Genomic DNA, 21,136 nt, shown 5'->3' with positions numbered 1-21,136 from the left:
TAGGTATGTATATATTTTATACTTTATTAGTCAAAGTTAGCACCTTTATCATAGCAAAAGTTTTGGTTTCTTTTTTTTTAAGTTTATGTATTTATTTACTTAAGTAATCTCTACACCCAATGTCAGGCTCGAACTCACAACCCTAAGACAGGAGCCACATGCTCTTCTGACTGAGCAGCCAGGTACCACAGAAGTTTTGATTTCTTAGCAGGGTAAGTATGGGGGATATTCGAGATGTGCTTACCAATTGATGAAACAAAGTAGATCTTATAGTATTCATATTTCATAATTGGCTGAAACCTTTATGGGTATCAGGTAAAAATACTATGAAAGGAAAAGTGTGGGTTTTTTTTTTTCCAAAAAAGTCTAGTATTTGTTGACAATACTTAGGTCTACACCAGTGACCTCTCTATTCAGAAGTGTTAACCCCTTAGTGATAGGTAGATACTGAGCCGTTACTTTTGGCAGGTAATCAGAAACTGCAAAGAACATGGAGTGTTCATGATCACAGAGAGGAATGATCACTATGTGCACCAAAGAGAAACCACACACACACACACACACGCACGCACGTGCGCGCACGCACATGCTGCATATACTCCCCACAGTCTATAAGAGATTCTAAGTCATTTGTAGATGTTTGATGGACCCATTTGCACAAGATCCCTCTGCCTGGAGCAGAGACTGTGAAGTTAAAGAAAGACAAAGTGCTTCCTCTGAGAAGTAACCTTTTAACACTTGAGAGAGATGGTCTTACTTGCTTTTGAAGTAGAATGCTGCACAGAACATGCCCACGATGACAATTCCAAAGATGATACATGAAATTGACAGCACCTGCCTTTGATACACTTCTTCACTCTCTGTGAATTTGAAAAACAGAATTAGAATGGATGTTAGCAGGGCACAATTTCTATCCTTGGACTTCTGAGTTGGTAGGAGCTTTTCAAAGCAAACTTTTTTTCCCTGTCATGAATAAGAAAACACGAGGAAGTTATTATGATTCAATTTCTTTGCAATCATCTCCAGGCTAGCTGGTTGTTATTTTTTGTATATGCATGGTTAAAACACACTTATACACATATAGCACAATGATGAATCTTATTATCAAAAGGCATTCCATAAATTTAGCACATACTGGGACATATGTTTTTGAAATTATGGGGCCCCAAATAACCTTCCAGAGAAAGAAATATGTGTCCGCCAGAATTTTCCTGTGCCAGTGATGACTTCCAATTTATTTTATGTGATACCGATGCCACTGTATTTTCTGATTTGGTCCTCGGCTGTCTGTCTCCCATTCATCCATCCACTATTATGACTGACATCACTAATGAAAGAGAACCTCAATATGTATGTGAATATTTATTCACCCATTCTTGACTACTTCAATACCAATGATCTGGCACAGTAATCTCAACCTCCATTACCAAGGTCATATCTTATAGCTTCTTATCACAAAAAAATAAGAATTCAAAAATAAGCATGTCACTTTTTAGCCATTACCATTTACACTCCCAGCTCATTTCTGAAGTATGTCTATTGAAGCAGTTCTTCCAGCTCATCAAGACCTTTTTATCTATAGGTCTCAGAACTTTCTATCTGTTAATTATTCTTCTCTTGTCTTCATTTTCTTTCTTTCTTTACACAGAGAGACTATGATCCATGATTACACTCATTCACTCTCTTGCAAATACCCTCAACTACTGATCTCTTTCTCTTCCCCTTTAACCCATTTGGCTGAATAACTGCATACAAATCCAAGAGGCTGCCTTTTTCATACCTCTACCTTGAGCAGCTCAGAACTGGGAGAGAAGATTATACAATCAGGAAGATGGGCAGCAATAAAAGTTGACAATGGCATTACTTAAGTAGACATCTAATAGTGACTAATGACCTCATCAGCCTGCTTCTCCATTTTTCTAATGGTTACCCATACCTCCTCCATATTACTCAAACATCTGACTTACTCTCCCTCACTTTCAGATCTCCCTATATATGTTATAAAGAAAAGGAAGTCTGAATAGTATAAATCATCTCTACTTATAACACAAAATACACAAAATTAACTGCATTTGTATCTATTCTTTTTGTTTCTCTTTTAACATAGTGCCGTAGTTCTCAAACTTTACAGTGCATTGGAGTCACCTTGAGAACTACTGAAAAACGGATTGCCACCTACTTTCTCTCCTAGAGTTACTGATTTAGCAGGTATGAAGTGGAGACAGAATATTTGCATTTTTTTAAAGTTCCAAGGTTTCCAAGGTGATTCTGATGTTGCTGGTCTGTGAAATATACTTTGAGAACCACTGAATAGAACAAATAAACAAGAACAAATAAAAAGATACTCAACATCATTAGCCATTGTAGAGTTGAAAATTAAACTATAATGAGACACATGGCATCACTACTAGAATCACTAATATTAAAGGCTGACCATACCAAGGGTGTGAACAATTTGTATTCTCATGTACTTCTGGTAGAAATGAAAAATGGTATAAGCACTTAAAAAATAGTTTCATAGAAAGTTAAGCACATACCTACCTTATGACAAAGCCATTCCATTCCTAAGTATTTACCCAAGACTAATGCAAGCATATGTTCATTATGTACATAAATATTCATAGCAGCTTTACTTGCAATAGCAAAAAAAAAACAAAAAACAAAAAACCTGGAACAATCCAAAAGCCAATTAGCAAGCAGGTAAATGAATAAACAAACTGTGGTATAGCCATACAATGGAATCTCACTTAGCAATAAAAAGGAATGAATTAGTGACATAAGCAAATCTACACATGAATCTCAGAATAACTAGTTTGAGTGCAATAAGTCAGACAAGAAAAAGTATCTGTTGTGTTATTCCAGTTATATAAAATCCTGGAAAATGGAGGCATGCCTGAGTGGCTCAGTAGTTTAAGCACCTGCCTTTGGCTCAGATCATGATCCCAGGGTCCTGGGATTGAGTCCCGAGTCAGGCTTCCTGCTCAGTGGGGAGCCTGATTCTCCCTTTCCTCCCCACTCATGCTCTCTCTCACTATCTCTGTTGCTATCTCTGTCTCTCTCTCAAATAAGTAAATAAAATCTTAAAAAAAAATCCTGGAAAATGGAAACTAATCCACAGTAGCAGAAAGCATGAGTGGATAGCTGGGGTCAGGAGTAGGGAGGAATAGAGGAAAGAGACCACAAAGTGACATGAGGAGACACTGGAGAGTCATAGATATGCTCATTGTCTCAAATGTGATGATGTTCTCATGATGAATACTTATGTCAAAATGTATCAAATGATAAGTTTCATGTAAGTGCTTTATTTTACGTAGCAAATACAGTAGCAAGTATAGTAGCAAAATATTAATCCTGGGGGACGAAAGAATACAGGGAATATAGAAGTATAGACATAATATAAAAAAATACATGCTTGATACAACATTGTCCACCCATACTAACCAGTGTCTTTTTCTTCCACCATGTCTAACATTCAACTCTTCAGAGTCTCAATACATACTCCTCTCTTTCTCTCTCCTGAATATTATTCTTATATTTGTCCTTTAAATGTCTACTCACCTTTTTGGTCTCAAATTAAGTGTCGTTATCTCAAAAAAATCTTGCACTGCACTGTAAACTTCATTGGTGCAAGGGGCCATGTTTTTGTTGATCTATTTGTTTGATTCGCTATTTCCCCAACACCTAGTGCAATGCTTCTTACATAGTTGACACTGTAAGACTTATTGCCTAGGGAATAAGTGGATATTTCTGCCTTTAGAGGGATTTTCTGCTTTAAGTTGCGTATGATACATCAAGTCTCACCTGGGGATGTTCTTCAGGTTTATTACTTCTCTTTTATCCGTACTACGTCCTCCCTCGCTTCCTGCAAATCCTCCTCTCCTGAGCGACCACCTGCAAATGACCCTACCCATTCTTGAGATCTAGACCTGGCTCCTCTCAGTGGGGCTTTCCCATCCAAACCTGGCCTCCTCACTGTGTGACGCTGTACTCTCAAAGTCCTTTTCAGAGGGCAAAGTGTCATAAGGAAAAATGGTGAAGCCGTGGGTTTCCAGGCCTCAGTGGGTATTGTAGCATGATCTACTGACAGGTAGATACTCATGGTTCATTTTCTTTTCCATATCATCTATTTGCCAGCCCCTGTTTTTTTGGGTGATTTTCAGGTTGCCTAGTTAGGCTCCAGGAAGACACCCTGTGTGTTGGATTTGAGTATTGTTCTCAACACTCTCCCTCCCTGCACTGGTAAACTGCCTGGTTTTTCATTCTGGCCTAGCTTCACTCAGTGTTGATGCCAATTTGTAGCCAGAAAACTAGGCTGAAGGCTGGTTCATGGACATAGAATTCCCCACACCATGACTTTCTGCGATTCTTTCAATATGACCCAGAAGCTTCCAGAGCCAGCTGAAATGAGTCCATGACTTGTGGTGTTCCTCTAACAGCAAAGTCAATTGCAGTAATTCATCTTTAATTAGGCAAATAGATATCAGACACAACAGACCTGGATGAAAACCTATATGCACAGAGTCTGATTTCTAGGGCTTATTTTCTTTTTTCTTATCACTATCCCTTCTTCACTCCCATCTTAGGCTCTATTTCCATTTTATTCAGACTAAAGTATCAGAAAACAGAATTTAAGCCTAATTTCTGAAGAAATGGAGAGGGGCAATCATGTGGCTCTGGCAAGCCTTAGTTGATATTTTTAATGTGGCAAAATTCAAATTAAAGGAATAAAAAATGTGTCACTGAGACCTTGTTCGGGCATATTGCCATCTTAAAGAATGTCATCTTTTCCATTCCCACATTTTTAAGCCCACTCAATTTTCCAATCGAACTTGGAAACAAGTAGTTGTACCAACCATAGAGAATTTCATCTCACTTAGTTTTTGTCAGTTGATGACTATAATGGAATAAGTGTGACTTGAATATGATAATCTACCTCACCCTGCCTCTGCCAATAAAAAGAATTATGAAAATGATGGATAATAATACCCATTAAAACAAAAAAAAAATAAGACTACTAAACTGAATGATTTCCACATAAAATCTAGGTACTGTTTTTGTTCTTATTTGAAGCTAGTCAAATATAGCCTGGGGAAATGCACAAAATCAATTCTGAGTTTAAATCAAGAGTGAAATTAAAACTCTAAAGACTGTGAGTGAATTTATAGACCCAGGTGTAGTTCGGTGATAGCACTCAATGCCTTTGATTCATAGACTGTTACACAAGAGCTAGCATGGGTGAGGTGCAAGAAACAAAGGGTTGGAAGCCTGGCAATTTTGGATTTGAGTTTAATTTTAGCCACTTTCAATATGAGTAACCACAGATATATTACTTTACCTTTATAAACTTTAATTTCCTATCTGAATAAAGGCAGTGTTATGAAATACTGAGGGTAATCAATGTTATAATAAGGAACTAGACAATGCTACAAAAGCATATTTTATGGAAAACTGACCTAGTCATAGAAGCCAGAGATCAGAGATCTCCGATATAATATTAGAAGCCAGGTAAGAGTAATGGGGATGGGGAGAGTGGTCCAGGAAAAGGAAACAGCTTGTGCATAGGCCCTGGGGTAGGAGATAAAATGGCATGTTCAGGAATCTGGAAGTTATCTACTACCAAAGGGCCTTTGTACAAGTCATTTTCCTTAGCAGCTGAGCAGAACAACACAGAGGCAACGTGCACGCAGTGTACAATCAACAAGTCACCACAACAGCAGAAAGGTGCTGAAGGATTTGAAAGGAGAAGAATGTGATGTGATAATATTTACATTCATTTTATATGCAATATGCAGGAAAGATTAGAAGGAATAAATAAATGCAGAATCCTGTTAGGAGGATATTAAATCAGCTCAGGTAAGATATGATGGATGTTTGTACGAGAGTAGTAACAACCATGGTGGAGAGAGGAGTAAACAGAAGTAAAAAGCACTTAGACTGAAAATACTTAAGGCACTAAACACTGATGTTCTTAACTAAGATAGCATATTTTGGAGGAGGTTCAAACTTGGAAGGAAAGATAACAAACTCAGTTTTGGAGTTGGTGAGTTTTGAAAGCCTGTATGACATCTAAGTAGAGATGTAAAGTAGACATTTAAATATGCAGATCTAGGCTAAGAGGGGGTGACAGGGTTCTGGATATAAAATTACGGGTTATGCATATAACCGCAACCAAGTGTTTTGATAAGATGGCCCAGGAGAAAACACAGAGTAATAAGAGAAGAGTGTCTGAGATAGAGCTTTGAAGGACTCCAAAATTTCATGGGAGGGCAGAGAAGGAATATCCTATAGAGGAGATGAAAAAGGAACCAGGCAAAGTAAAAAAGGAAAAAGAATATCCTCCAAATAACCACAGTAACTAAACATGATAATAGCATGGAAGAAAATAAAAAGGGTTTTTCTAAAATTTCAGACTACTGAATGCTTCTGAGGGGCCAAATAAGATAATGTCCTTTAATTTAGGGACATAGAGGTCACTGAGCAACTGCATGAGCTTTTTTAGAGGAATCATGAAGGTAGCCCCATAACTCTCTGGGAACTCTGTCACATATCTTTCATGTACTGCAAGGCATATGTACCTTTCCCAAACCTGCCCTGTCTTCTACCACTTCAGCCTGGATGCAGAAGCTAGAATTCCAGCCTAATTCCAGAAAGGAATGCCTTCTTTGTAACTTGAGGCTACCACTAACTTCGTTATAGAGACGTTGTGAGGACTGAATGAGTTAAGACACACAGTGTGTTGCCATACCTAACTCTGAGTGCTCACTCAATATTAGGCTGAACTATATAAAATTGCCATGGGTGGAGGCAATAACTGGTAATAATTGGCAGTTTAACTTGGTTCTATCTAATACATGGTAACTGTTATTATTATTCTATGGGATGTCAACATTGCTGCACTCCATTTTTAAAAACCCAGATTATAAAGTCATTTTTGAGGACAGAGCCAACCTTTGGTTAAATAAGAATGGTAAAGGATGTTTCCATTGTTCTCCAGCTTCCAACTCTGTTCCTTTTCCTTTTCTCTAATGCACAGAACTCACTCTTCTCTTTTTATAGGATCATATTTCAGGCTATAAAGGTGAAACTAGAGAAAGTAAAGTATGGTGAAGTTTCAGAAACTGACATTGGCCCAGTGGAAAAAATCCTTCTGGCAAGCAGCTGGTCTGAGACTCTGGAAGGATAAATGGGAGCCCATCTCACTCAGGGAACAGTATGGTTGGCTGGTGGGTATGCTTGGGTGTAAACACCAGCCACAATTGTCTTTATCCTCTCCTATCCATTGTCTTTATAAATAAAATGGGGAAAACATTACATACCTCCCATATTTGTTTAGGGATTCAATAAGAGAGCACAGAGAAAGTGTCTAGGATAATAGATGGCATACAATTGATGCACAAAATGCTACTTTCCTTCCTCCCCCCGCCCCCGCTTTTTTTCCTAAAGCCAGTGTTCACATTAAAAATAGGCCTTTAAAATACTCTACTTCTCTTATGGAAAGCTAGCCTTATCTCTAGGCAGTCAGTGACTGGCTGTCTCTGGTCCCCACCGCCTATGCCCTGGGAATTTACTGAAGGAATTTACTTTTACGTCATTTTTTTTACTCATGATGCCTTATACTTTTACTCTTGGTAACTGAAGTTTTCAACTAGTGTTGCTGAATTTCTTACCCAGATGTTTTAGAGGATGTAATGCAAGTGATCCTCCTTGGGGCATGGGCTGTCTTTCACGGTTTCCCTCACATAAACCCTTTGAGAAGAAAAGTGTGTTCTTTGTTCCCAAAGACACAGAATCCTTGGAAAACTTGTGGGCTACAGCATTGTCTGCTAAACTCGACAGCTCACAGTTGAGGTCCCGGTGTGCAAAACTGCTTGCTAGAATGCTTTCGGATATTGTAATAGTCTTTAGCATTCTAGAAGGCCCTTCACAAAAACTTGTTGAGCTCTACTACATAGAAAAAAAAAATGATACCAAAAGAAAATCACAGTTGCAGCTTTCTTATACCATTTCCCTTTGGAGGGCTCTAGATGAATGAGAGAGGAGTGGATGACCTTGATGAACTGTCTCTGTATATGTTAGAGAATGGAGAATGCTCTAAAAGGTGGCTCCATGTCCCCTTCAGGTAGGGGATGTCAATCCCCTAGGATTGACATCCAATCCCCTAGGATTCCCCTGCCCTCTTGGGAAATTTTTCTCTATATCACCAGTTTAAATTAAGTCTATAAGACACCAAACTTAAGCATGATTTCCCTAAATGTGCGGGTATCCGAGTAATGTGAGGCTTAAACACAGACACAGACACACACAGACACAGAGACACACAGAAACACAAACTCCTGTAAGGCATATACAAGAGCAAAAGCTTTTCCACCTAGACCCCCTCATATTCAGCATATGCAAATCAGACGCTCTGTGGTGCCACCATGGGGTGTCAAATGCAAGCATGATTGCTCTGATAGTTCATTCTAAAAGTATATGTAACAATACCACTAGGGCTCCTCTTATCTAACTATTCATTATCAGAGGCCCTGTGGTTAATAGCCTACATAGAGGAGCAAAAGTCAACACCATACAACAACATTCACTAATGATCCCACCATTCATGAGCTTAGTCCTTGCCTAATTCTAGTATTTATTTCTATTCATCAAGTCAACCTCATAATCTGGGTAGGTCAGTCTCTCCCTGATTGTAGGCCTATGACATTGTGGTCCCTATTTTAACCAGGTTAAGTTTAAATGGATTTATTCCAGTATTAATTATTCTTGGAACAAGAGGGCTTCTCGAATTTTCTTCTTAAAAATCAACAAATGCTGAAGAGAGATTAAAATATTAGGGGCTTACAAGGAATGGCAAATGAACCTTAAGCAGGAAAGGGAAGTATATTTAGAATGTTGGAAACTGGGATTTACACTTTTTTAACTTGAAGACAAAAATGAACAAAGACTTAAATGGCTGATAACTGCTATTGAAGAAAAAAGAATGATTTCATTAAGGTAAAAGGGGTCCTGAAGGAGAATGAAATGGATACTCATGGGGAGATCAATGAAATCAACACACACTGGCAGGGTGGGGCACCAAGAGAGTATATATTATAAGAATATCAGGAAGATGACACAAACTCCCTGAGCCTTGCTGCAAGGAACCCCAAGAATGCTGTTTAGGGGTTTCCAGCCAACCCCACTGCATGCAGGGGAGTGAAATGATCAGGAGGTACTGAAATGCTCTCTTTCTTCAACACTGTGTTATTTCTACTTGGAAGTCCCCTTCCTTCTCTACTTGAAAAGCCCCAACCCCCATAACGGTTGAACTGTGTCCCCCAAAAGATGTTGAAGTACTAACCAGCATACCTGTGAATATGATCTTTGGATATGGGGCTTTTGCAGATGATCAAGTTAGTACGGAGTCATTAGGATGGACCCCAACCCAATTTTACTGTGTCCTTATCCAAAGAAGAGGTTTGGGCACAGAGACAGACACACACACAGGGGGGAACGCCACGTGAAGATGAAGGCAGACTGGGGCAGTGACTCCCCAAGTCACAGAAGGCCAAAGACTGCCAGAAAACCACTAGAAGCTAAGAGAGAAGCAAGGCACACATTCTCCTACATTCTTCCCAAAGTCTTCAGAAGGAACCAACCATGCTAACCTGATTTATACTTCTAGCCTGCAGAACTGTGAGACAATACCATTTCTGTTGTTGAACCGCTAGTTTGTGCTACTTTGTCGTGGGCAGCCCTAACAAACTAATATACTCACTGATCCATAAAAACTCAGAATACATATTGTTAGGTCTGAAAATTCTTCTCAAGAATTCCCTCCTACATCCCTTTTGCATCTTTTCCATAACTGATTGTCTTGTACCAAAAATGCATGTATCTGTTTCCTTAAAGCCCGACTGTGAGCCCCTCAAGGTCAGGAACACCATCTTCATTCTTGGGTCCCTGTCCCTGGCTCATGCTTGCCCTGCACAGAGGTGGGCACTCAACAGGCCTTTGTTAAAGTCAATAGCTTCTGGGCTGGATGTCTCATAACATTTTGCCAGTTGGGCTCTTTGCCTTGTGGAGTAATAAAACAGAGGCTATGCTTTCTTGGAGGGAGGTCCTTTTACCCGAAAGATTTATTCTCTTGCTCTGTGCAGTCCACTGTGGAAGGGCACATTTTAAAATACTTTGAAAAAGTAAAATAATCACTTTATAACAAAATGTTGATATTCAAAATTATATTTTATCTTATTTCCATGCAAAATGCTTTTAGATGTGCATCATCCATAAAATTTGATATTTAAGGGAAAATAACAGTTTAAATCCATAAACACATTTATTCTCACCTGTAATTTCCTTTTCTTCCCCTGTGCTCTCCACCAAATAAACCTTTCCTGTAATAATCCCTTATCTCTCTCCCTCCTTTCCCAAACAGTCAGCTCTGGCTGACTATAGATAAGTGAATGTTATAAAACACATTTTGAAAAAAATGAAAGGCCCTGGGTCTTCTCATTGGTATCTCTAACATGCAGTGGCTTTCCAAGTGCTATTTCTCCCACAAATAAATTATAAGTAAAAAGCAAATTGCATCAGAATAAATCTATTGGTGAGTTTTCAATGCTAAGGTAAAACCAGTCTTTGGCTTCTGGCTTCTCTGTTAATAGGTCTGTGAACTCCATTTTTCCTGAACTTGTAATAACTGTCCCCCAATCCTTACCTTTAACCCCAGTTTTTGATCACTTAGGATTCACTGTTCATTAGCGAAGTCACATTCTACCAGCAAGACGTGTGACTCAAAATGATAAAAAATTATTTCCTTGGCAATGGGGAGAATCTGACCCAGTAGTTTATAGGAATCTTCGAGTATTTGACCTGTTTTGATAGAGTGGGAAGTCTAATCCTCTTAAACCACTTGGAGCTTGCCACCCAGGTGAACATCCAGGCCCTAGGTGACACCCAACCCTCCCCAGGTTGGTCTAATGGATCTCCACCTTCCTCAGCCAGGTAAGATGTAAGTTAAAGGAATCTAAGTCCTTTTGCCCTAGATTTCAGGGTGTCCCACCATGATCTATAAGCATCATCTACAAAGTCAGCTGTGTGCGCAGCTGCTCAGGCTGATCTCTTGTAGCACTGGCATGTCTGATGCCCATGTCGGAACTGTCCCAGCAGAGGCTGTCCTGAGACAGGTTGGGTATCAGACAGCACAGGTTTCTGGACTTGAGGCAGTGGTCCTCTACTCTGGCCATGCAGTAGAAATACCTGGGAATCTTCACACACACCTACAACTGAGCTCCACCTCAGAGTGGGAGATCTGAATTTCTAGCACTGGGACTCTAGACTGGTATTGGTTCAAATCTACCTACGGCAGCCAAGACAGAGGAAAAGAAGCACACACAGATATACACACACAAAAGGCAAAATTAACTTTAGTTATTTTATTTCATACAACATATCTAAAACAGTATCATTTCAACATGGAATTTTTATAAAAATATTAACAAAGTATTATATCTATATATATACACACATACATACATACATACATACATATGTATATATATATATATATATTGGTACCAAGTCTTTGAAATCCAGTGTGTATTTTTTAGTTGCAGCTCATCTCATTTTAGGCTAGCCACATTTCAAGTTCTCAGTGGTCACATGCAGCTAGTGGTCACATCAGACCGTATAGGTTAAGAGGCAGACAACAGGGATCTGTAACCTAACTAATAGCTCCTTCCCTAACTATTTATGTGAATTTGGGCAATTTTATTGAACCTATCTGTGACTCAGTTTTAAAGTGAAAAAGTGGCAATGATCATTAATACTTCCCTCACTGGATTACTGGAAAATTAAAGGAAATACTTTGTATAATGTATTTACTGAACACAGTGCTTGCCTCACTGAAGGTATTTATAAAATTGATGTGGCTTCTATTATTATTATTATTGATGTAGTTGCTATGATTTTAATATATCATGATAGAGATTGCTGACGAAATTCACAGAGAAAGCTGGGTTTGAGAGGTAGCATTTAAACCATTTGAAGACAAGTGATTTCTCCGAGTCCTCATGTGGAAAAGTAAGGAGGATAATTAAAACAGTGATTGTAGTCAAGCTCATTGGTTTCAGAAACAGAGATATACTGAAGTTCCTTGAATTAAAATAACGATAATAATAAATATGTTTGATCCTTTATCAACATCTGTGCTTATAATATTTGATTTATTCATTTTATTTTATTTTTTTATTTTTAAAATTTTTTAGAGAGTGTGTGTGCTAGTGGGGGTGGAGGGGGGAGGGTCAGAGGGAGAGGGAGAGAGAGAGAATCTTAAGCAGGCTCCACACCCAGTGCAGAGCACCACATGGGGCTGGATCTCACAACCCTGAGATCATGACCTGAGCTGAAACCAAGAGTCAGATGCTTAACCCACTGAGTCGCCCAGGTGCCCTCAATTTAATTCATTTTAAATTTGGTTTCTGAAAATTTTACTGAAAGGCTAGATATATAAAAACTAGGGCTGGAAATAAAATAGCCTGGCTGAGCCTTCCCTTTGGACACTTTGGAGCTCCCATCCCTTTACTGCCTGCTTTGGCAACCTACCATCACCAATTGGCTTCCTCTATTTGCTCACAGTTTCTAGTACCCTAGAAATCTAGCTTGCTCATGTTCTTGGCTGGCCACAGCTCTTACTCCGTCTAAGAATGTCCTTTACTTTCTGACCCCAGTCTTTTATTTTTGCAAAATTCAAATGCTTGTCTTTTAAAATAAAATTCGTATCAAAATGTAACACATATGTAAAAGTGCATAATTGGGGTGCCTCAGTGGCTCAGTTGGTTAAGCATTGGATTGGTGATTTCAGTTCAGGTCATGATCTCAGGGTCATGAGCTTGAGCCCCGCATGGGGTTCGGTGCTCAATGGGAAGTCTGCTTGAGATTCTCTCTCTCCCTCTGCCCCTCCCCCCACTCGCTCACTCGCTCTTTCTCTCTCAAATAAATAAATATTTAAGAAATGAATGATTCATAAATTTACAGCATGAGGAAATTTTACAAATGAACATGCCTAGTTAAACACCCAGATCAAGAAAGGGCACATGACAAGTACCCAAGAAGAAGCTCATATACACCCTTCTAATTACCAACCACCTTGTCTATAACATAACCACTAACCTGATTTCTAACACCAAACTTTAGCTGTACTTGCTTTTGGACTTTATAGGAGTGGAGTATACTACGTGTTCTTTTTTATTTTTTTGGAAGATTTTATTTATGTATTTGATAGAAAGAGAGAGAGAGAGAGCACAAGCAGGGGGAGTGGCAGGCAGAGGCAGAGGGAGAAGCAGGCTCTCTGCTGAGCAGGGAGCCCGACTCGGGGCTTGATCCCAGGACCCCAGGATCATGACCTGAGACGAAGGCAGACGCTTAACGACTGAGCCACCCAGGCACCCCAACTATGTGTTCTTTTTTAAATCTAGCTTTTGTTTTTCAGTTATTATGTTAGTGAAATTCAATCATGCCCTTACATGCAGTGATGGCTCTATTATTATTTGTTAACTTGCTTTTGAAAACTTTCAGTAGGGGCTCCTAAGTGGCTCAGTAGGTTGGGCGACGGACTCTTGGTTTCAGCTCAGGTTGTGATTGCAGGGTCATGAGACGGAACGCCACGGCAGGCTCCACATTCAGCTCAGTCTGCTTGAGATGCTCTCTCCCTCTCCCCCTGCCCCTCCCCCCGCTCATGCTCTCACTTTAAAAAAACAAAAACAAAAACAAAGAACTTACAATAAATCAAAATCATGGGCATTTTTTTCATGTTAGAACCGTAGGTCTGTCTCATCCTTTTAGTGGCTGCGTGGTATTCTATATTATGGTGACGTCTATGGACATTTATACTTTTTCCAATTTTGTCTAATTACAATCAATGCTATAATGAATAGCCTTGTGTACTTGTAGTGACTACACTTTAAAGAGCATATTGATCGACTGTATGGTGTGTAGAGAGGATCATGAGGAAGGAAAAGAAAGTCAGATTAAAGAAATGAAAGTATATGCCTGTGGATAACTAGGGGGTCTAGCAGATGCTGTTCTTCCCCATTCTGATATTTGGGGTTCCTCAGCCTGACAGCTCTCCAATTCTTGACCCAATGTAAATCTTGTCAAAAAGCCTCACCTACCAAAACAGTGCCAGTCAGTTTTCTCAAGGAAAGGAGAGGTCTAACGACAAACATACTGCTGTATTAAGTGACAGGGAATACCCCTAGGTGTCCTTAATTCACAAATATGAATGGGAAATCCTGACTCACCAGGCCTATCAAAAAAACCCAAAAACATAATGATAAGTTCCCAGAGTGGAATATGAAGTATTAACATTAATGTCTCTAAGATAGACCTTAGAAGTACTTCTAAAACAAAAAACAAAAAAAACAATTCTTTCCTTCCCAGATAAGAGAAACAAGTTGCCATCCAGCAATGAAGGAAATTTGTCTCCGACTCTGTAGTGATACCAACAGGTGACAAGTGTACTCAGCAGGGTGTGAGCTACAGGATCCAAGAAGATGACAGGATTGGTACCAAGAGATAAGAACAATAATGGTTTAACTGAGGCAGAAGCAACAGGGGATACTTACCGCTTTAAGAATTAGTACAAGCAAAGAATCTCTGAAAGATATATCCAGAAGCAAGATAAACCACACATGACCCATATGGGAAGTGATTCAAGCATCTGATTACAGCTGAATTAAATAGAATTTTAAGGTCTCTAGAGAATTCTCCAGTCTCTGTGATGTCTGTGCATATAATCTTCAATAGAAGTATGTGGAGCATTTAGATTTATTCTCTGTCCTAGAGCCACACTGTAGGAGCAGTTCTTGTCTTTTAACAGTGCTTGTATTCAGCTAGCTGCAGACTGCTGTCTCGCCCACATGCCCATTCATGTTTAGCATCATACACTGTAATAACCGTGTCTTTTTTCTTCTATTTCTGATACTTTGACATCTGAACCTTGCTGATCTTGAGGGAGTCTCCTCCTAGGGTTAGTCAATTTTGGAGATAGTAAGCAATTAACTCATGAACGTGATCTTCAAATACGAACTAACCAATCCAGAGCTCACACCCCCAACCACTTCCTTTATTGGGCTCTCACACTTTGGACCACTATCCACCTGCCCTCATTACCCCAGGGCCAGGGACCAGACAAATAGGGACAGTCCCTCTACCCAGAGCCTGCTAAAATTATTCAAACTAGCCAATTCTAGGCCTGCTTATATTATTTCACCCATTGCTTCCTGTGAAGACCACCATAAATGCTCTTCCCCACAGTTTCTCCTTCTCTTCTGCCTCCTTGGTATTCCCCCTTGGGGCCTCCCATAGCACGGTGTGCACCCACTTCTTGGGAACTGTAACAAACTATCTTTGTAATGGTAGTTGTTTCATAATCTGGTAGCCTTACAATATCTCAAATTTTCTATTAATACAGTATTTTAGACAGAGGCTATTCAAATCAATGTTCTAAAAGGATCATGTGTCATGCTAAGAAACTGTAAACATTTTAAAAATATTGAAACTTTGCTTTTCTAAAGCAAAAAAAAAAGTGCTGCTTAGATCCATCTAATAGAGTGACCACTACCCATTTAAATAACTCAGAAAAACATCATCTCTAAAGAGGATTAAAATTTGAGACTGAAAGAAAGTTACCATCTATGTTTATTGGCTTTTCTCCTGCATCCCATATCAGACACTGCTCTAGATTTATACTTTGGCTACAAAGATAAGCAAAGCAGAATTCCACAAATCCTTTAATCTAGCAGGTGAGATGGACATATAAAAATAAATATGAAACAGTGTGGTGTTTCAGAGCTATGGGCAGAGTGACATCAGCAAGATGATTAGTCCACACTACCTAAAGCAATCTACAGATTTGATGTAATCCCTATCAAAAATCCAATGGCATTTTTTACACAGATAGAAAAAGAATCCTATTTTCATTGTTGTTGCCAGAGACATTTATGAGATAAAGTTATATACAAGATAGAAAACATAGGTATTTCAACTCAAGCTATTGTCACAGCACAAAGAAGTATCTGAAATCATTTCCAGGAGGCTATCAAAACTAAGTGTCCAATTCATATTCTCTTAAACATATTTACTTGCTTACATCATTAAGGTGGAATTGAATAATATACAGACTCCCTTCCAGAAAAGCTGGTCTTTCTGGAACAGGAAACATATGTGTGGGAACTTAATCTGGAGACAGGGGTGGAAATAGTGCAAAACTGACTCCAGGACTGTTCTCCATGGATGGTGGGGGGAATATGAAACATGCTTTGTAGGGGTGAAGTCGGGATTACAAAGCAAGCAGGCTGTCCTCCTAACTCATCAATTCCAAACAGCAACTATAGAGAGGGAAAACAAGATAGTGGCCGCAGAATGGGAATGGTGGTAGGGTAGGTGAAGGAACAGAGGGCAGGTGGTGAAACATGGAAGGCAGCCACAGGGGATTTGGGGATAGCCCTGTGGTCCTGCCCATGGACAGAGTGGGAGTGAAGACTGTAAACAGATGGGGGCAAATGTCCAGCTATGACCCTGCAGGCAAGATAAAACACAGTCACTTTTATCTTCATTTCAGAGATAAGGAAAGTGAGGTTCAAATGCAACAATTTAAAAGTAACAGTCATGTATGCTCTGCTGTGTTCCTCATCTCCTCTTTCCCTACTCTCTAGGAAGCTGAAGGGGAAACCATGCATCCTTTCTCCGACACCCAAAGCCCACCGAACAGGACTCCCGTGCAAACAAAAACTAAGCAAAAGTAGAAACGTAAACCAAAAAGTCTTTCATTAAAAGAAAAAAACCCCAAAAACCTAACATGTAGCCTTAGGAGCACAAAATCAAATAGAAGAGGCAATGTATGTTTAAAAATGCAGTGAAAGAAGTTTCAAAAGAGAAATGGAAACTAGGGATGGAAAGTGAGGACATAGAAGCTTCTATTTAATGTTTGATGACCCTGTGGCAGGCACTCTGAGGAACACATAATTAGCTTCTTTCTGCCCATGTTCAAAGGTCTCGAGAGCACAAGGCACTTTCCCAAGGTTACAAAGCTAGACGGTGAAAGGTAGAACCAAGAAACCAACCCAGTTGTTCTGGTGCCAAAGTTCAAGCATGTCTTGCTTCCTTATCTGCTCCATTCATGTTTATTTCACTAAAATCTTGAAGTCATGAATGGTAAGTAACTCAAAAATAAGTATGTTTTATGAAATCAAGGATGGATGAATACATAAAGGCAAGACACTAAGATTCCTAGCCCTGCTCATGGAACAGGTGTGGGATAGGAAAGGGAAATAGAAGATCAGGCATAGCTTCAAAAGTTTTAGTCTGATTGAAAATGGGATGAGATTGCCTTTCCAGGAGGAGAAAGAACAAGCCAGTGGGTGGAGGGGATGTGATGGTGGTAGGTGCTCATCCTTCATGGTCTGGCCTTATATGAACCAATGTCTTTTCTCATATCTTTGCCTTGTACACGCTCTGCTCCAGGCCTGTTGCCAGTTCTCCATCTTCCCTCTCAACTCCAGGTAACTATAAATGTTGTTCCTTCTGCCTGAAATGTCCTCTTTGCCTCTCTCATATCATCCACCAAACTAGAAGTACATCATTTAGATCTAGGTTCCCAGGAGGAGGAAGCTTCCCCTTACCTCCTACCCCTGACGAATTTTGTGGGTGAGGCAATGGAGTAATCTCCCTTGGATCCATTATCACATTGCATTGCAATCCCTCGGATAGTTATTTGTCTTCACTCTAATCTGCAAGCTCCTTGCGCTTTGCTGATTGTTTTGTTTTTATTTAGTTCCTGTTTTGTTCTGCGTTGTTCCAGAAAATCTGGAAAAATAACATAATATGAATGTACCCAGTTTGGACTCTGAACTGGCACGCACAAGAGACTGTCAGGACGTCTGAGAAATCAGGACTGTGTATTCTTGAACCTACAGGCAACATAAACAATCAAGTTCCTCGGAAGGACCCAGCAAAGGCAGATCACTACACCCCATTACTAGGTTTGTTCAGATCCAAACACACTTACATGTCTTTAGGATTACCCTGGAATTCTTACTATTCCTGAATTTTATTCTTCAACGGATGACTCTGTTTAAAATTTTCTGTTAATCAAATATCCCCTCTTAAACTTTACCAACATTGCTAACCATAGTGTGTCATGACCTAGCCTAGTCCATGTAACCCCTATTACCTGGAATACCGCAAGGAAATTGCTATACACAAGGAAACAAAAGAATAAGAGATGTGTGGGATCTAACAATAACATTGAAGGGATAGAAGGACACTCTTCTCTTTCTTCTTTCCCTCAAAGTCCCTGCCACTCATACAGTTGATTACCTTCAGAAAATGTTCACACAGTGATATTCCTGGATGAAACCAGCAATTATGAAAAATCTAAGACTACAGGGAAGCTCATGCCCCCGAGGAAGAAATGTGCAGAAATGACGGATCTACTGTTGCTATCTATAGGTTGAGACAGCTCAGGGAGGAGGTCCACATGCGCTGAAATACATCAAAATCTTCTCCTTGTCTTATGCACAGCAAAGGTTCATTGCTGTTAGAATCAAATACCACACTCATCACTTATGACAGATAGCAAGTGTAGAGTCAACCAAAGAAGAAAGGCAAACATGGAAAGAAGAATAATTTTTGGAAGACTTAGAATAAGTAGTTTGCAGCTAGAATAAAATTCATCCAGTAAACAACCCCAGAAGCCCTGTTCACAGATCTACCATGACTTGGACGGGAAGAGAACTCTCATACCTGGGGATTGTTTTAAGATTTGTTTTCTGAAAGATAAAAAAAAGGGTACCAGCATCCCCCCCAGTACCTAGAAATGACAGCCAGGTTTTGGATAGAGTGCCTAAAGAAACAACTCCCTTTTTAGAGAGAACAGAGTTAAAAGAGTTGTCAAAAGCAGAATGTACTACTTTTCCTATATTCCCACACCCTACTCCTGCCGTTATCATTCGAGCATCTTACAGGGTTGGCAGGAGAGAATATTATAATTCTGATTTTCAGCAAAATGTCTGTGCCTAAGCAGATATGCATGCTTGTGTGACAGAAGTGCCATCCTCATCATTTCTAGGAGAAAGCGCTATAATGCTAAAAATTTCCCCCAAATGCATGCATTTGTTGATGATTCTGAGGCATCAATTCTCTTTTAGGCAATTTATGTTTTGTCTCCACTCAAGAGATCCTGCGAGGCTTTGCAACAGAGGAACCCCAATGCAATTCCATGAAATAAGTCATTCTCAGGACTCCTGAGCTCTGTGATACAGCTGACAAGGAAACGTAGAAGTGTGAAGTGAGCAGGGGTGTGAGGGGATGTGGGCGCTGCAGGGATGCACTGGGAAAAATCAGGGGTCAGCAAAATATAGGCCACATACAGCTGGCCAGTCGTCCATTTGTTGATGTATTGTCTGTGACTCCTTTTGCACTAAAATGGCAGAGTTGTGTGGTTGCTGCAATGGATGCCAAGCCCAAATATTTACCCTTTGGCTTTTTACAGGAAAAATGTGCTGATCCCTGGATAAGTAAAAAGAAATTCAGTGAATAAAAATTACTTTGTCCCAAGAGGTACAATAAAAAATTTAAACAATGTTTTAAATTAATATTTCTAAAGATTTTTAAAAATTTCTAGAACAGCCCCTTAAATTGTCACAAGAATAATTTTAGCTGATTTACTGTGTTGGGTAAACATGGAGGCTGCCAGCCCAAGGAAGCCAACTTCTTCAGCATCCGCTAACAGACAAGGCCAATATGGTTTCTGTAACTAGAGCTCAGGGACTCAGTGTCTAAGGCAAGAACCTTGAGGTCCAGGGAAGGCATGTGAGCAGGTGCAGTTGGGGGTCCTGTGAGCTGTTCCGGCACAAAAGCTTTGTTACAGTAGTGACGGTGCTGAGGAGTTGGGCCAACTAAGGTCTTCCCCAGAAAACTTAATTAGAGACCAGAAGGAGAATGGAGGTCAGTTGGAAGTGGCAAAGAAAGACAAAGAAAGTAAGGGCAAAAGAGACAAAGGACAGTTACGTTAAATGGATGTCCAGTCCAAGGCAGATCCACCTAGAATTTTTCACAAGTCATGAGAGAAGTATTTTCTGACTGCTAAAGCCACACCTTAATGTTATCACAGACTCTGTGAAAGAACACTCTCAAGGCAAAATCCTTGTTAATTTTAATTTCTTATTTCTCCCTTATTGCATTAATCAATGCCCCTGGGATTTATTTTTTGTTTTCGTTTTAAGTAGGCTCCACACCCAGCATGGAGCCCAACTCAGGGCCTGAACTCACAACCCCGAGATCAAGACCTGAGCTGAGATCAAGAGTCTTGACACTTAACTGACTGAGCCACCCAGGCGCCCCTCCCTGGGGTTTTCTTTATTTTCATTTGTTTTTCTGTCTCTCTGTTTATTTGTTTGTTTTAATCAAAAGAGCTTAACACACAGAGATTGAAATGGGAACAACTTTCTATCAGGAAATAATTACTGGACACACAACTGTATCAGGGCATCATGGCTCACCCTAAAAAATATAAAGGAAAGCAGAGGATGATTTTGGGGGTGCAATACTTCATGGCCAGGTAAACCCCTATCACTTTTTAACAAGCTTTTGTTTCTTTGTTTACCAGAATGTTCCATAAGATATTTAGAGCTTGTAAACCTCAGCTATAAAGCTGGCTGGTGCAATTTGGTTGTATTATAGTATTTTAGAGTCAATACTATGCTTGAAATATAAATGGATGTATATACCACATCTTCAAAAGGAATGAAATCTTGCCATTTGCAATGACGTGGATGGAACTGGAGGGTATTATGCTGAGCGAAATAAGTCAATCAGAGAAAGACATGTATCATATGACCTCACTGATATGAGGAATTCTTAATCTTAGGAAACAAACTGAGGGTTGCTGGAGTGGTGGGGGGTGGGAGGGATGGGGTGGCTGGGTGATAGACACTGGGGAGGGTATGTGCTATGGTGAGCGCTGTGAATTGTGTAAGACTGATAAATCACAGACCTGTATCCCTGAAACAAATAATACATTATATGTTGAAGAAGAAGAAGAAGAAGAAAAGAAGAAGAAGAAGAAGAAGAAGAAGAAGAAGAAGAAGAAGAAGAA

The 21,136-nt window shown here is 39.7% G+C and overlaps 1 protein-coding gene across 1 annotated transcript in view; it reads right to left on the bottom strand.

Annotated features, from left to right (window-relative positions):
- NRG3 (neuregulin 3) overlaps positions 1-21,136 on the bottom strand; it is a 1,018,029-nt gene that overhangs the window by 36,992 nt on the left and 959,901 nt on the right. Inside the window, 1 exon segment of the mRNA XM_032423542.1 lies at positions 758-860. Coding sequence (XP_032279433.1) covers positions 758-860 — 103 coding nt within the window.

Source organism: Phoca vitulina, unplaced genomic scaffold (assembly GCF_004348235.1).
Source record: "Phoca vitulina isolate PV1807 unplaced genomic scaffold, GSC_HSeal_1.0 scaffold29, whole genome shotgun sequence".
Taxonomy (NCBI): domain Eukaryota; kingdom Metazoa; phylum Chordata; class Mammalia; order Carnivora; family Phocidae; genus Phoca; species Phoca vitulina.
Note: the sequence above shows the minus strand (reverse complement) of the source record. Positions and strands in the feature narration are given on the sequence as shown.